This window comes from Lycium ferocissimum, chromosome 4, assembly GCF_029784015.1.
Source record: "Lycium ferocissimum isolate CSIRO_LF1 chromosome 4, AGI_CSIRO_Lferr_CH_V1, whole genome shotgun sequence".
Taxonomy (NCBI): domain Eukaryota; kingdom Viridiplantae; phylum Streptophyta; class Magnoliopsida; order Solanales; family Solanaceae; genus Lycium; species Lycium ferocissimum.
In genome coordinates, this window is record NC_081345.1 from 65,878,984 (window position 1) to 65,896,917 (window position 17,934).

The 17,934-nt window shown below is 36.5% G+C and overlaps 3 protein-coding genes across 3 annotated transcripts; all 3 read left to right on the top strand.

The window, feature by feature from the left end:
• The first annotated feature begins 4,979 nt into the window (after positions 1 to 4,979).
• LOC132054280 (uncharacterized) lies at positions 4,980 to 6,252 on the top strand. Its single transcript, XM_059446323.1, has 5 exons — positions 4,980 to 5,438; positions 5,529 to 5,627; positions 5,755 to 5,841; positions 5,940 to 6,026; positions 6,103 to 6,252. The coding sequence occupies exons 1-5, from the start codon at positions 4,980 to 4,982 to the stop codon at positions 6,250 to 6,252; spliced, it is 882 nt and encodes a 293-aa protein (XP_059302306.1).
• Positions 6,253 to 9,544: 3,292 nt separating this feature from the next.
• Positions 9,545 to 13,870, top strand: LOC132053611 (phosphatidylglycerophosphate phosphatase PTPMT1-like). Its single transcript, XM_059445695.1, has 7 exons — positions 9,545 to 9,942; positions 10,040 to 10,360; positions 11,679 to 11,801; positions 12,246 to 12,339; positions 12,473 to 12,555; positions 12,642 to 12,731; positions 13,152 to 13,870. Exons 2-7 carry the CDS (start codon positions 10,169 to 10,171, stop codon positions 13,506 to 13,508), a joined length of 939 nt encoding a protein of 312 aa, XP_059301678.1. The 5' UTR covers positions 9,545 to 9,942; positions 10,040 to 10,168; the 3' UTR covers positions 13,509 to 13,870.
• Positions 13,871 to 15,481: 1,611 nt separating this feature from the next.
• Positions 15,482 to 15,970, top strand: LOC132054281 (protein FAR1-RELATED SEQUENCE 5-like). The gene has a single exon (XM_059446324.1). The coding sequence runs from the start codon at positions 15,482 to 15,484 to the stop codon at positions 15,968 to 15,970; it is 489 nt and encodes a 162-aa protein (XP_059302307.1).
• Positions 15,971 to 17,934: the final 1,964 nt, after the last annotated feature.

Here is a 17,934-nt window from a genome sequence, read left to right on the forward strand (position 1 = left end):
GCTTTATATGGGCGAAAGTGTAGATCTCCAATTGGATGGTTCGAAGTAGGAGAGACCAAATTGATAGGGCCAGATTTGGTTCAGCAAGCTATAGAGAAAGTCAAGTTTATACAGGATCGATTATTAACAGCTCAGAGTCGTCAGAAATCCTATGCAGATAATCATCGAAGAGACTTAGAGTTCTAAGTGAAAGATTGGGTATTCTTGAAGGTGTCGCCAATGAAGGGCGTCATGAGATTTGGCAAAAAGGGAAAGCTTAGTCCCCGGTACGTTAGACCTTATGAGATTGTACGCAAGGTAGGCCAAGTGGCTTATGAATTAGACCTACCTGCAGATTTAGAGTCAGTCCATCCGGTTTTCCATGTATCGATGCTTCGTAAGTGCATTGGAGATCCTTTTAGAGTTATACCGGTAGATGATGTTCAAGTCACTGAGCAATTATCCTACGAAGAAGTTCCCATTGCCATTCTAGATAGGCAAGTACGGAGACTCAGAACCAAACATATAGCTTCAGTTAAAGTCTTATGGAGAAATAATAACAGAGAGGAAATGACATGGGAAGCGGAAGAAGACATGAAGTTCAGGTACCCGCATTTATTTCCACCTTCAGAGGAAACTCAGGCAGAGACGCCATTGCCCCCGGGTATGTGATGCTTTGTTCGATGTTTTCTTGGTCGTATGTGGCCATAGTTGTTGATGTTGTTGTTGTAGCCCTGTGTGGCGATATATATTTTGGGTTCTTTGTGATAGGATGGTAGTGCCATATTACAGGGGAAACTCTGAAAATTTTTTTGTAGAATCCCCAAGAGTCTATCATTCGAGGACGAATGTTCCTAAGAGGGGAGAATGTTACATCTCGTAGTTTCGTCCGTTGAGATTCGTTAGGTGTTAGTTGTCCTAATCGTAGAAACTGGAGTTACCTTCTAGGATATATGAGATTATATGTTCCCATATTATGGTTATGGGGTTTAAGCCCATGAAATAAGCTATGGAAGGATTTGAGAACAAGCAAATTAAGGAATGGAGTTTGTCGGAACTTTGGGAAAACTTGGCAAAATTTTTGGACAGGATTTTGGTCCAACTTGGGAGAGGTATATCTCCTAGAATATTCAGAGTTTTGGTGTGTTTCTTTTATCCAAATTGAATTTCATCGAGTCTAGTTTCCAACGCAACAAACCGTTCGTCAATGTGACATTGGAGTAAAAAGTTATGGGTGTTTTAAGACAGACTGTCCGAGCAGAAAATTTTGACGGACCAGTTTGACGGCCGCAGAACATTTTGACGGTTCAAATTTCACCTTCCCAGCGTAAAGTAGTCACAGTGAGCCATATTTGACAGCCTGTAGGAATTTTTTCGGCCGTCAAAGTGGACGCAGGATTGCCCGATGGGATTTTAAGTTACGCTTTATATATTTCATTCCACTTCATTTGGACATTTTATTTTCCCAAATCAAATCCAAGAGCTCTCCAAAAATCCTCTCTTCAACCCCATAAACTAATCCAAGCCTAAATCCAAGAGAGATTAAAGATCAAGAGGCAAGAATAAAGACATCTATGTGTTAGAAGTCTTGCTAGGGTTAGAAGACTTCAAGAATTCTTTGGGTATTGAAGCTAGGGTTTTCATATAAGTTCATAGCTTGCTCCAAAGCTCATTCTTTTGAGATAAAAGGTTAGTTTTCATGCTTATTACATGTTATCAAGAATGTTTAGTTGTTGAACAACTTGGGTAGAAGAAGAAAGTAGAAGATGAGTTCTACATCTCGTAGTTTCGTCCGTTGAGATTCGTTAGGCGTTAGTTGTCCTAATCGCGGAAACGGGAGTTACCTTAGGATATATGAGATTACATGTTCCCATATTATGGTTATGGGGGTTTAAGCCCATGAAATGAGCTATGGAAGGATTTAAGAACAAGCAAATAAAGGAATTGAGTTTGTGGGAACTTTGGTAAAACTTGGCAAAATTTTCGGACAGGATTTTGGTCCAAATTGGGGGAGGCATATATCCTAGAATATGAGGAGTTTTGGTGTGTTTCTTTAATCCAAATTGAATTTCATCGAGTCTAGTTTCTAACGCAATAAATCGCTCATCAATGTGACATCGGAGTAAAAAGTAATGCATGTTTTACGACGGCCCCATGCGAGCGAGAATATTTCTGCGAGACCATTTGACGGCCGCGGGAATTTTGACGCCCGCGAGAAAATTCTGCGGTCCGTCAAATGGTGACGATGAACCATATTTTTGGGGCAGTTCTACGGACCATTTTGACGGTCCGTAGGAATTTCTGACCCATCAAAATGGGCGCGCAGAATTGCCCGACGGGATTTTAAGTTCCGTTTTATATATTTCGTTCCACTTTATTTGGACATTTCATTTTACCAAATCAGATCCAAAAGCTCTCCAAAAACCCTCTCTTCCACTCCATAAACTAATCTAAGGGAGATTAAATATCAAGAGGCAAGAATCAAGAGAACCATGTGTTACAAGTCTTGCTAGGGTTAGTAGACTCCAAAAATTCTTTGGATATTGAAGCTAGGGTTTTCATATAAGTTGATAGCTTGATCCAAAGCTCATTCTTATGAGATAAAAGGTTAGTTTTCATGCTTATTACATATTATCAAGAATGCTTAGTTGTTGAACAACTCGGGAGGAAGGAGAAAGTAGAAAATGAGTTCCAAATGTAGTTTTTATGATGTTTTTGAGTAGTATGCTAACTTGAGTTATGATTCTTAGTATGATATGGATATAATCTTGCTATGGAAGGTAGCAATGGTGATGAGGAAGCATTATATGAAAATGTGCTAAAATGGGTATGAAGTGGCTAGCATAGGTTAAATATAAGGATGAATTTTGAAGGCTTAACGAAGTGTGATCACTTGATTATGATGTTATGAGTATATTAAGGATGTTATTGTGGTTGTTGGGAGTTGTTTTGTGATATGGTGGAAGTTGACGAAATAGGGGAAATCTTTGCCCAATTTTCATTAGATCATGAATCATTCTAGTTTGAATTTAAGAGTACCATCAAGGCTTAACCATGGTATAAAATCCTTCTAAATGTAGATTACTCAAGCTTCAACGGTGAACGTTAAATAGTTGAGGAGACGAAGAGGTATGTAAGGCTAACCCTTCTTTCATTAAGGCATGGTTCCCTTGCTATATGTATCCTTTCATGAGCTCCATAATGTCTTCCAAATGACTCAATCTCTAAGATTACCAAAGCTTACGATTCTCGATACGTTCACGATTCTATTGTCCCTTTTATATGATAGTTGATCCTCTAAGGATAGATATAACGAAAATGATGATGTCAATGATGACGACGATACTCATGAACTCCTACGTATACAGATTTAAGTATGTATGACCATTATGTAACACCGAGCTCATATGGCCGGGTATGATACCTATCGCGCGCACACCACTGCAGTTGGGTACGGATAACACTGAGCCTTGGTAGGGCTAGGTATGTATAACACCGAGCCTTGTCATGGCCGGGTATGTGAAACCACCGAACCTTCATGGTCGGGTATGCTATAGATGCGAATATGTATACGAATATGGATACGGATATGGATATTTGTATATGTATATATGTATGTACACGAGCACGCATTAGAAATGGAAGGTCCCTATGAAAGACAAGTAAGTAATTACGATGATGGCTACTATCTCCTGATTCTCCCATCTTATGCTATTTCTTATGCTGTCTCTTATGCTCCTATTATGATGTTGATTATGCTTTACATACTCAGTACATTATTATACTGACGTCCTTTTGTTTGTGGACAATTTGCGTCATGCCCGCGCAGTGGATAGGGAGACAAAGCTTAATCCATAGATATCTTGTTCGGGACTGCGTAGGAGCTCCATTTCATCCGGAGCTATAGCTTTTGGTATTTATTCTTTTGTGTACATACCTATGGGCATGGCGGGGTCCTGTCCATATGATGTGACATACTCTTCTTAGAGGCTCGTAGACAGTTGTGTATGATTAGATGTCCTTAGCCTTTTCGCCTCATATTTTGTATATCATTTTGATAGCCTCGTCGGCTTGTGTATATGGATATGGGCATTGTTATTGATAATGATATAGATGTGTTGTTGCCCAACGAGATTAGCACTATTGATGCATATAAATTATGAGTAAGCCATGTGGCTCACCTAGATGTGAATATGAGAGTACGATAAGAGGTATCCGGGTGGGTTAGCATCGGGTGCCCATCATGGCCCTCCGATTGGGTCGTGACAACATTATTCGTGCTGACGTCCTTTTGTTTGTGGACGCTGTGTCATGCCCGCAGGTGGACAGGGAGATAGACTTGACCTATAGACTACTTGTTCAGAGACTGCATAAAGGAGCTTCATTTGATTCAGAGCTGTAGATTTTGGGTATTATTCTTTTGTGTACATACATATGGGTATGGCGGGGTCCTGTCCCGCCTATATGATGTTACATACTCTTCTTAGAGGCTCGTAGATAGTTGTGTCTGGTTAGATGTCTTGCAGCCTTGTCGGCTCATATTTTGTATATTATTTTGTTAGCCTCGTCGGCTTGTGTATATGGACATAGGCATTGCTGTTGATGATGATATATATATACGTGTCGTTGCCCGATGTGAGTAATAACGTGGATATATAGAAATCATGAGTAGGCCATGTGGCTCATCTAGATGGGAATATGAATGTACGATAAGAGGTGCCCGAATGGGTTAGCACCGGGTGCCCGTCATGGCCCTTCGGTTGGGTCGTGACAACGAGGCATTGGTAAGTTTATCATATTAGATTTATTTAATTGTATTAATTGTTACATTTTAAAAATAACATTTTTTTTACTGTTGAACACAAATGCAACTGGTGGCCGTACAACGATTACGCATATTGGGGTTAAAGCATATGCCTTACCTCGGGGTAGCGGGGCTTGCAGCGGAGATTGTACGGATATCCGAGGATGGTATCCGGTAGGCAGGGAAGTTTAGGCGCATGGATGATCGTGTTCAAGAGGCTGAGTATCAGGCAATGCCAGGAAGAGGACGTGGTACTGCCAGAGGAGGAGGCGGTGCTGCCAGAGGACGCCGTGCTGCCAGAGGACGCGGTGCGCGTAGAGGACGCAGTGCTGCTGCTAGAGGACCTGGTGGTGGAGGACACCATCTAGTAGATGAGGCAGATGAGGCCGCTCCCATTCCAGAGGCCGTTCCCGTTCTAGTCCATCCGCAGCCATTCCAGGCCAGTGCCAGCTCACCTGGACAGTCACCTAGGTTTACGTCGGCACTCCTACTTATTGAGATACCTGGGTGTTCATCTCAGCCGAGCCAGAATGCGTACATAGAGGAGCGTGATGACGTCGATTGGGCGGCGTTACGCGCGCCATTAGCTGATGAGCGGCCTTTGAGGAATTTAGATGGACCCAGAATTCTTGACTTCGATGACTTTTTAATCCCGGTTAGTATTTCAAAAATACTTATTTGATCATTTAAATTACTTATTTTAAATATATACGTTACTTATTATTTCGTAATTTTTATATTTTAGGATTCGGCGCTAGTGGGTTCACAAGAGCGACCCACTCAGGCGTTTTCTCATGGGCCTGCCGAGCCAACGGTGTCTTCCCATGTGACTGTCGAGCCACAGGTAAGCTTTTTTTTAAAATCAATTTTATTCAATATAAGGTGAATATTTAAAATACATATTTAATTATTTAAAGTACTTATTTTAAATACATATGTTACTTATTATTTCGTAATTTTTCATATTTTAGGATTCGGCGCCAGTGGGTCCACAGCAGCGACCCATTCAGGATCCTACCGAGCTACAGGTGTCTTCTCAAGAGACTATCGAGCAACGGGTAAACTTTTTACTTAAAATCAATTTTATTCAATATAAGGTGAATATTAACTTAATTTTTTTAACCTTTATTTGGACCTCGAACAACATCTCATCCAGGAGACTACCTCATATTCAGCACCAGACCCATCTCAGGAGCCTACAGACCCACCTCAGAAGCCTACTCAGGCGCCCGTCGATACACAGGTTTGATTATTCAACAAACGTTAATGTATTCAATTGAATAAATAAGAAATGATACTAATTATTATATATTTTTCAGACTCATCCTTCGGCGCCTGCGATGGAAACTCCCGACGAGGAAGAGGTGGAGTTTCCAGACCCAGATCAACCTAAGGTTCTGACCGTACCAGCGGGACTAGATCCCAAGAAGAAGCACGTTATAGTCAAGGGCGAGGGGAAGAGGAGATGATCATGACTTGGAGCGCCCGGTTATTAAGAGGAAAAAGGGAGATGGAGACGATAGCGAGGGCGGTGGGGATGGTATGAGCCTTAGGCCTAAGGATAGTCTCCGGCATACTACATGTGGGACCCACTACTATATACAATAATCTTGTACAGTTTAAATAAATATTGTATATTTAAAGCGTTTCTATTTATATTTATAAATATTATCTTAGTCTTTATTATTGTTTTATAGAGTGTCACATCCTAAATTGATAATTAAAAAAAAACGTGACACATTCGAAATAAAGTTAAACATTAATTTAAAAATAACACGAAACCCTAAAACATAAATAACGTAAAGCTAAGGACTACAGGTCTTCAAATAAAAATGGACTTCGAGCACTTTTCAACCACTAAAACGACAATCTGAATTTTTGCGTATCCTTGATGTATTGAGCCTACGGATTGGGCTCCTCTCCATTTCCCTTCTCTCCATTTTTCCCAAGTTCTACCTTAGATTAGGGATACATGACATGTGTTAGAATTAATGGCTAGGATTTAATTGACTAAAACAAGTCCCTAACCATGGTTTACATAATTAATAACTTATTCATAAATATATTAAAATATTCTCTCTTCCTATTTTACGTTTCCCACTTCTTTTTTTCCTACGGGAATTAGACTCATTATTCAATTGGTGATATACTAATTACGTGATATTATAAATTCACGAGAATATATTCCATTATTCCATTACTAATTCACAAAATATATTACTAATTATATCGTATATCATCATTATTCAATAGGTGATATCTCTTTCGTTTTCTTTATCTATAGGATATCACCATTATTCTTGGTAATATCTCTTTCGTTTCTTTATCTACATAGCGGGGTTGAAAATCCCTTTTTCAATATTAATTTTTGAATTGATAACTTACACTCTATCTTCCAATTCCTTTTTGAGTTAATCTTTTAGTTGGGAAACGTAAAATAGGAAGAGAGAATATTTTAATATATTTATGGATAAGTTATTCATTATGTAAACTATGGTTAGGGATTTGTTTTAGTCAATTAAATTCTAGCCATTAATTTTAACACATGCCATGTGTCCTTAATCTAAGATAGAACTTGGGGAAAATGGAGAGAAGGGAAATGGAGAGGAGCCCAATCCTGAGCCTACCTTATTAATCGCACAAATATAAGTAGGGTTCTATATAAAATATTGAAGTTTCGGAGTCTCAAAGCATGATTAATATACGACTAAAGTACGTAAAAAAGTGTGAAAATGTAATAAGAGTCTGTTTTGGAAAAATAGGGACTCCTATAGCGCAGTACTTTACTGCGCTAAAGGTACTTTTGTACCAAAAAATTTTTTTGGGGTATTTTAGTTCACTTGAATTTTTATTGGGTCATTTTAGTTCCGGACTCTATTATTCCCTAATACATAAAAGTTTTACTATTAATATTTAATAGCTGGAGAGCTCAGACGTTTCCATACCCGTAACGTTTCCCTCCAAACACGGGTAACCAGAAAATCTACAGTGGCGTTACAAACGATATTGTAACTTCCTTTCTTGGTTGTTAGCTGTTAAAACTCACCATCTTCCTCTATCTATGTATGGGATGTAACAAAAATAAATTTCCAAGGATTTCAATTATACATACATATCTATTGGCAGTGTTAATTTTTTTTAATTAACATAATTTACCATATTATAACAGCTTAATTATTCTTTTCTTATTATAAATTTATTTTAATTATTTTCTAAATAATTTAATTATGAAAATCTACAGTTAGGGGGCGTTTGGTAGTTGGTTAGAGTTATGCAAGTGAAAGTAATACATGCATTAGTTATGAGGAAATCTATGTATTAGTTTATGCAATGTTTAATTATTTCACCTTTTATCCTACATAAAATAATATACAGATTCCGTGATAACTTATAATATACTAGTTATGCGAGTTTCTAAATTACAAACCAAACATCGTATTAATTTTATATATGATAACTTACCTCTTAACCAACAACAACAACAACAACATATGAGTGTAATCCTACAAAGTAGGGTCTGAGAAGGGTAGAGTGTACCCTACTCTCATTTTATCATAAAAAGAAAAGGTTGTTTCTGAAAGACCCTCGGCTCAAATAAAAAGCAACCACATCAGCCCAGTAAAAGAAGTAACAGTAGTAACGACACCATGGAAATGATATTACTTATGTAGAATTTAATACATGCATAACTCACCTCCAAATCTGCTAGCAAACGACGCTGGTTAGCAGTCAGTAATTCATGTATTAAAATTTTATGTAAATAATACTGTCTTTGGTAGCTAGTTATGAAGTGAGTTATTTATGTATAAAATTAGTACATTGTTTGATTTGCAATTTAGAAACCTGCATAACTAATACATGTATAAGTTATGAAGAAATATGTTTATTATGTTATGCAGGACAAAAGGTGTAATAGATAATACATGAATGACTAAACAGAGCGGATCCAGGATTTAAACTTTATGGGTTCAATCCTACGATTCTTGGCATTAAACCCATTATATTTTTAAAGTTATGGGTTCATATCTACTATTTATAACAAATTTATTAATTTTTTACACATAAATTTATGCTCTGAGTCGGAAGTTAGGGGTTCAATTGAACCCCCATCTAACATGCTAGATACGCCTCTGTGACTAAACCCTGCATGAGTAATACATACATAAAATAACATATAAATTTCTTCATAACTAATTCATTTATTACTAATACAAGTCAAACCTCTCAATAATAGCATCGTTGGGTCCGAAATTTTTTGACTGTTATAGAGAATGACTGTTATACACATATAACAACATTGCTAATTAAATATAATTTTCCCATTATAGGCAAAAAAGATACATAAAATCTAATTTTTTATTTTTTATTGTCAAATTCTAAGCTTAATCACACTTTGTATAGCGAGAAAAATAATTAAATGATAAAAATTATATATTCATATAATATTCTTTGTCATAAATAATGTACTAAAAGATTAAATATTTGGTCAAAATATCTACACTTATTATTGGTAATTATAGATATTCTAGTTTTATAAAGATGGTTAATTATTATGTTATCAAAAAAATGAAGATAGCTATTATATGAGACTAATTTTTCAAAGAGTGTGATGTTATAAAGTTAATCGTTGCTTTTAGAGGTAAAATACTATTATAAATGATTTGGATATCTCTAACGGGCTACCAAACGACCTCTTAGGACATAATTTTTGATGTGTTTCCAAAAATTGTACTTAGGTTAGCTTTACACGTAGTCATAGCCAAGACCACAGTGCGTTAGAGTTTGTTGAGAGAAAAGGAAAGGTTAGAGAGAGAAACACTCAAAATTCTTAGAGAGAGAAACTCACCCACTTCCTCTCTTACATTCAACAATTACATTTCATTTGCCCCCAACAACCTTTCCTTTCTTGAAGCTATAAAGTTTTTCCCTTTTTTGTTGCCTTTGAATTCTTATTTCTTATATTCATTTCATAAATCTTGGTTCTTCTTTTATCCCTTTAAATCAATTTTTCTTGTTCTTGATATTGAATATGGCCTGGGAAAGACACAATCTTGATTCCAATTCTTTTTGGGTTTTATCTTGCTGTAAATATATGTGCAATATTTGTTTCTTGAATCCACTAATTATTTGCTGTAGTCTCTGTATTTGATTTCATTTTGGTGAGTAAATTGAATCTTTTTCTGGGGTTTTAATTTCTTATAGTTATGTGTTCTTTAATTAATTCATTTTATATGTTACTTGAAATTTCAATTTCAGGCTTTGAAGGGGTTCTAGTTCTTTGTCTTCATACTGTATAGGAATAAAGATTGAATCTTTTTAGTAAGTTAGAGGCAAGGTTTATTGGATCCAAGCTATTTTTGAGGGTTAGTTTAGTCCAAAAAAAAAATGTATATTGAAGAAGTGAAGGAGGGGGAAGAGTTTTGTGATGATCATTGTGAAGGTCCATTGGCTGTATCGGAGACGAAAAGGGCGTTAGTTGGAGCAGGTGCTCGTGCTCTTTTTTATCCGACATTGCTTTATAATGTTGTGAGAAACAAGATTCAGACTGAGTTCCGATGGTGGGATAGGGTTGATGAGGTATAAATACTACCTATCTATGTTTGTGCTTTTCAATTTACATGCTATTTGCTGTTTTTCTTATGTATGTATTGTTTTTAAGCTTTTCTGATTAGATTTCTGCTATTTCATATTGCAATGTATAATAATTCAACGTTTTATCGGAAACAGCCTCTCTACCCTACAAAGGTAGGGGTAAGGTCTGTGCACACCACTCCCTCCCCAGACTCCACTTGTAGGATCACACTGGGTATGTTGTTGTAACGTATAATAATTCAGGTTATCTTTTGGGACCAATAGTTGGTCAATGTCAAAAGGTTCATTTTTTCCTAGTATCTCCTAGATTGGTGTTTAGACTTTTTCAAAGTTGTTGACTTTAAGATGTGACATAAAGTTTGACTAGTCCAAGTTCGGCCAGGTCAAGTTCTTAGTACTGCTGCTGTTTCATTTCTGATCTATCCTTGTTTTTTACACGGTAAACCCCATCCCCCCCCCCCCCCCAGTTAATCTAGGCAACAATGGTAGCTGTTTCCACTTTGCTCCCTTGGTGACTCGAACCCCAACCTCTTGGTCGGCGTTGAGGACGCTATCCCTCCCTAGTCAACTGTTTCATTAGATTGTTGTATCTGACGAAGCCATTTCCTAAGCTTTTACCTTTCAAGATTAAAATGACTGGGTTTTCAAGAAGTATAGAATTTAGGATTCTTTTACCTGATGCTGGCACCAATTTGTGTGATGTTAGTAGATGGCCAGATGGTACTGAATGGAAAATGCACTTTATGGATACAAAAGACAGGAGAACCATCAAGTTATTTACATAAGTATTTTGAACAGGGAGGAAAACAAATGCAAGGAGAAGAAAATTAGTATCCTTTTAGGAAAGATATTTAATAACCTATCCCTCTTATTTTGTCCCTTCCCTTCCCTTTCATTCCTCTTCTCTATCCAATCATAACCCACCCTCCCCCCCCCCCACCCCCACCCCCTCCTCTCCCCCCTCCTAATTCTTGATCCAAATATTTGACACTTTTAGTTCATTGATTCGATCTGTTTTTAGCAAAATTTTCATTTATATACAGCCATGGTGTGAGTTCGAGCTGCTGTTAATATTTGCCAATGGACTACAATATTGTGGATTTTATAGTTTACTGTGTTCATTCTTTTCTTATCTATCTGTCCTTTCATCAGAGCAGATCCTATCTCCGAACTAATGGCTCACAAAAGTAAAATGCATATATTGAATCATACGTTTGGGTCTAACCATTTAGTGTTTCTTTCACTTTTATGTTTTCAGTTGATTGCGGTGTTGTTAATTTGTGATTAATTTTCTATTTTTCAGTTCATACTGTTAGGAGCTGTTCCATTTCCTGCTGATGTCCCTCGCTTGAAGGCTCTAGGTGTGGCTGGAGTTGTTACCTTGAATGAATCATATGAGACTTTGGTCTCAACATCATCATATCTTGTACCGTCTAAGCCCACTTTCTTATTATCACCATCTTTTTAGTCACATTTCGTTATACTCATGGAATTGCTTGTTAAGAAGCAATTGTTATTTACTATTCTAGGTCAGTAACGGGATCAATAGAAGATGTGACTGGATTGTCTGGCTATATACAGATTCTGAGTGAAACTCTTAATTAAAGTATGTAATATGTAAAAAGGATCAATTACAACTAGAGAAAACAATACTTGCTCCTACCTTGTCAAAAAAAAAAAAAAAAAAAAAATTCCTTGTCAAAAAAAGAAGAAGAAAAAAAAAAACATACTTGCCCCTATATATTTGTGCCTAAAGTTATGTAGTAGTGCGCATGAGCAGAAAACTTCACCAGCATTGTTTCGAAACCACTGTTTGTTTGGTGATTTGCAACATGTTTTCAATCCATAGATGCCCCCTTTCTTTTTGTAGGATCATGGCATCAATCACTTGGTGATTCCTACCAGAGACTATCTTTTTGCACCATCAGACAGAGATATTGATCAAGCTATAGAATTCATCCACGGTAAGAAATGACGGTTCCCAAATTTTATATATCATGTTCCAAGTAAAGAGATAGACATATCATACATTGCCGGACTTTGCAGTTTCATTGAGTTATTTCTGATTGTGAGCTAATACTTTATATGGCTTTGAAGGTAATTCATCTTGTGGTAAGACAACATACGTACACTGTAAGGCCGGCCGTGGCCGTAGTACAACCATTGTCCTTTGCTACCTGGTGGGCACCAACAGCTAAGAGTGTTCAATTATAATCTGCTTTAATTTGGGTTTTTTCTATTCTAATAATTAATGCCTCTTGAGCAGGTCAAACACAAGCAGATGATGCCTGAGGCTGCTTATGATTACGTCAGATCCATCAGACCAAGGGTCTTGTTGGCCTCCTCTCAGTGGCAGGTATGCTCTAAGCTACGATACTTTGATTTTTAATTTTTTTTTTTTTCCCTCTGTTTTAAGTGCAAGGCATTTGTATTCTTGCTTGATTTTAGAATATGTCAGCCGGTCCCCTCAACTTTAGATGTGTGCTTTTGTGTTTTTATTATACGTATATATTACTGCCTTCAGGGCTTTAGTTCAATGATAAAAGCTAGTAGAACGCAGGATATGTGAACCAATACTAGCGTTGAAGTGGAGAAGGGGTAGATGGAGCTGATGAAGCTTGAATTGAATTGTTGGTTATCAAATAGAATAACTATATGTATATATTACTGTTTACTGTAGTGAAAATGCTTTCCTTGATAGCTCAGAATTCCTTGTCCTTCCCATTCTTGCTTTTCTGAAGTTGAAACGTCACTTTCATTGCTTATACATATGCAGGCTGTTAGAGAATATTACGCAAGAGTAAAAGATACTGATAGTGATGTCTGTGGAGATGATAATTCATCGAAAGTACTTGACTTTCCAGCACAAAAAGATATTGCTGCCTTTGATGATGGTTCGGTCGTTCTAGTCTCTGAATCTGACCTTGACGGGTATGATGACAGCATTGAGTCATCAGGTCATCTAACACGTAACGAAGTGTTAGTGGATTTAAACCTTGCATGTAAAGGAGTTCAGGTTGCTCGCCAGGCAGCAATTTCCCGGCTTTCATATCTCTGGCTTCGCTATCATTCGACCCAAAAAATGTCAACCAAGAAGCTGGGAGGTATTGGTGTTGACATCCACGTTTATTGAGATTTCATATATGTTGGTTAAGGGAAACCTAGGTGTGTTTCCATTTCTCCTTTTTGATGGTGGTGATGTCAATTAGATGCTGCTGCTTCCTTTTTTAACTTAAACCCCCTCCCCCTTTTTTCATGTCTTCTGGGGAGCTACAACAAAATTGTTGCAAATGTAACTCTCAATTTGCAAGAAGATAATCTTTGCAAGAAGAATCTTTGCAAGAAGCCAAGATTCAAGAAGTGTCACAGTTTTAATAATATGAAGTGTCGTGAATGGGCATAACTGTTGTCTGTAGAGTTGTCTTTGAAAGGGAAAAGCGTGAGGCTTGCATGTATTACTAAATTCGATGTGTTGAGTTATTTCTCTGTTTTTCAGACAGCTTCTTCCTGCTTTTTAAGTATTTTTTCATATCTGTTTTTTATGCCGAGGGTCTACGGGAAACAACCTCTCTGGACCCCATTATGTGGGGTTTCACCGGGTATGTTGTTGATGTGTTGAGTTATGGCGCTCTCATTATTATTCTTATCAAGAAAAATTAGTTCCAGAAGCATCTTTTATTCATATCGACTTGGATATTTCAGCATTATAATTTGATCTTTCTCATCATAGATCAGGTAATTTTCATACTCTTGTTCCTAATTTCCAGCAAGGTAGCGTCTAATAAACGTTAAATCAAAATTTTGTTGCCTGAGACGACATACATTTTACTGTTCCATTGTCTTAATTCTTTTTGCTTCAAGTTCATTAATACTACTGCGTCATATTGCAAAACGAAACCTTTTAGGTGTTCTAGTTCCTTTTAAGTTTAAAACATAACACTAAAAGACAAAACATAGGTCAATTAAAAAGTGATAAAATATTTTTATCTAGACTTATCTTGATATCTATAGCTTGTAAAGTGGGCATGAAGTAGTACATGCGACTTCATCCGAGAAAAAAGCAACCAAGATATTCAATTTTAAGGGAACAACTTTTTTTGGGACAGTTATACTGTATCAACCCAATCCAAATGTATACAGATAATTATAAATATAGCATTTTGACTCAATTTTTTTTTACATATGGGCAACCAAGATATTCAATTTTAAGGGAACAATTTTTTTGGGATAGTTATACTGTATCAACCCAATCCAAGTGTATACAGATAATTATAAATATAGCATTTGACTCAATTTTTTTTTTTTTTACATGTGGGAGTTCTTATATTATATGCATCATCTCATACTTCTGACATTTAAAAGAAAAAATAGGCTTAAGTCATCTATAGACTCTCGAACTTGTTCAGGAGTTTCATTTAGACCCTCCAATCGAGACTTGTACTGGATAAAGATTCAGTCCATTGTTGGTCATGTAATGTTCAATGGCCCTATAGATCAATGCTGTGTGTACCATTAAACAATTCATGGTGGAGATCCATTTTAACTCATAGCTTATCAAAATAACTAAAAACAGTAAAATACACTAACGGCAACCGTTAGTATTTAATACACCGACGTTTCTTACCTTTTTAACTGCAAAATAAAGCAGCAAAGTGCACAATAATATTTTCTCAAAAAACCAAAAAAAATTAAGATGGCGGGAATCTATGCCCGACTTTTTTGACCCCCCAAAACTCTTTTCTTCTGGAAAGATAATACATATCACTAAAAGATATGGGATTATTCATCTTTTACAAGTACCTTTTATTTTTTTCCTAAGAAATCCAAGGTTTCCAGTGATTCTTCTGGGAAACAAGGTTTTACTCTCTTCTTCTCTTTTAATATTAGTTAATGTTTGATCTTGTATAATTTTGATTCCTTTATTTATTTTAAAGTTTGGTTAGTTGATGTTGATCTAGTATCATATATTTTTATACCTCATACTGAAATGCTCCAAATACAAGAATGTTGCACTGTGATTTTTTTAATGTATGATTATGTTGATTTCTTGTGTGAATAATGTGCTGATTTTTATTTTGAAGTATACTGTAGAATTTGGGGGAAAGCATGTGTGAAACTACTCTGGAAGAAATTTTACAAGGTAACTCTCACGGGCTAGTAGATTATGAACCGGAACTTGGCCTTGAGTTTGATAATGATAAGAATGCACTTAATTTTTACAATGAGTATGCAAGAAGGGTTGGTTTTAGTGTTCGCAAAGAGTACGTCAATACAAATAAGAAATTAGGTTATTTAACGTCACGGAAGATTACATGTTACAAGGAGGGTTTTCGTAGGAATGATAAAGAAAAGGAACAAGTTAAAAAATCCCGAAGAGAAACTCGAACAGGGTGTCAAGCTCGTATTATTGTTACCCGTCAGTCAATGGGAAAGTACCGTATTACTAAGGTTGAGTTAGAACATAATCATTCTCTTGTTCCACCGACAATGGTCCACATGTTGCCATCTCACAGAAAGATAAACAAAGTTCAGGTTCATGAAATAGATTTAGCGGAGGATGCTGGATTATTTTCTAAAACAACATTGATTTTATGAGTCCTCAAGCTAGAGGCAGAGTAAATTTGAGTTACACCAAGTTATCAGAAGAACTACCTCCGAACAAAACGACAAAAAGCTATGAGACAAGGGGGCGCAGGTAAATAAGCATACACACAATGTTTATAAGAAATATATGACAACTTCTGAATTCTACTAGATTCTAATATTAGAAAAATGGAACTATGTTTTTTTTTTTGGTTTCGTCCAGGAGCACTATTAGAATGCTTTGAGAAGAAGAGAATTGACGACCCATCTTTCTTTTTTGCGGCACAGTTGGATGTTGATGACATGATCACAAACATATTTTGGGCAGATTCAAAAATGATAATAGACTATGAAACTTTTGGAGATGTGCTCTCATTTGATACCACTTACCAGACGAATGGAGAGCACCGACCCTTGGCTAGTTTAGTTGGATTGAACAATCATAGGAAAATGGCTGTTTCGGAGTTGCTTTAATGTATGATGAGACTTCAGAGTCATTTCAGTGGTTGTTTGAGACATTTTTCAAAGCGAGGTCCAGAAGAAAACCGAAAACAATTTTTACAGATCAAGATGCTGCTATAAGTAAGGCTATCTCACTCGTGATGCCGAAGTTCATCACAAAGTCATGTGCGTACGGCACATGGAGCAAAATGCAACTAAACATCTCAATCAAATTTATAAAAGGTACACTTCCTTTCGTGGTGATTTTAGACGATGCATTTATGTGTATGTGGATGAGGATGAATTTATAGATGCTTGGAATAGCATGCTTGATGAATATAACCTTCATGAGAATGAATGGTTGCAAGGAATATATGCATTAAGAGAAAAATTATTATGCAGCATGCGGAAAGAAAATTTTTCAAGTGGTATGAATAGCACACAATTAAGTGAAAGTTTGAATGGTGATTTGAAGGATTACTTGCAGTCTGATTACAATATCGCGCAATTTTTTAAGCATTACGATCGAGCAATTGAGGATAAGAGATATAATGATTTGCAAGATACTTGTGATGCATCACAATGATTTCCAGCATTAAAAGCACAAGTCCCTATTTTGGCTCATGCTAGAAAGGTATATACATCAAATATTTTTGCATATTTTCAAGATAAATATATGAAATCTTTGTCAATGAAAGTGAATAGATGTGAGGAGAGCAATTTATCCACCATGTATGAGGTCAGCAAGCATGGGAATACTCGAGAGTATATTGTTAAGGTGATAGAGATAGGCCATATATCTTGTACTTGCATGAAGTTTGAGTCCATGGGTATACTGTGTTGTCATACAATAAGAATTCTCGATGTGGTAAGAGGAGTTAGTATAATTCCAACTGAGTACATTTTAAAAAGGTGGACAATAGATGCAAAAGTCGAAAATATTAAAGAAGTTGATGGGTAAGATGTAGAGATCAAGGATCCGAAGTTGATCACTACGAATCGTTATAGAGTTCTTTGTCCTATATTTGTTAGATTGGCGGCAAAAGCTTTTGAAACAGATGATTGCTATAAGGAAGCAATAGCGTATGCAAATGAGCTCAGTTCAAAACTAAAAGAAATCATGAAGGTGACAGCTCCATCTCTTTGTACTAGTGGTTCAGGAAAAGATTTATAAGAAGCTAATAATAACAAAGTTATCCTCACACAAGCCAAAAGCTTAAAAAAGAAGGATAGGACGCGACGTAAAAAGAGGGTCAACGGTTTCCTTGAGGCAAACGCAAATAGAAGAAAGCTCAAGGAAACAAGTCAAGTAGCGTTAACCAGAGATTGGATCGAGAGCCGATGATAGAACTCTATCTCGATAATGCAAATATTTTCAATCGGGCATATCAAATTTTCTTTTTCAATGATTATGATATCTCACACACACACACACACACACACACACACACACACACACACACACACACACACATATATATATATATATATATATATATATATATATATATCAACTCTTACAATGTTTACTCATA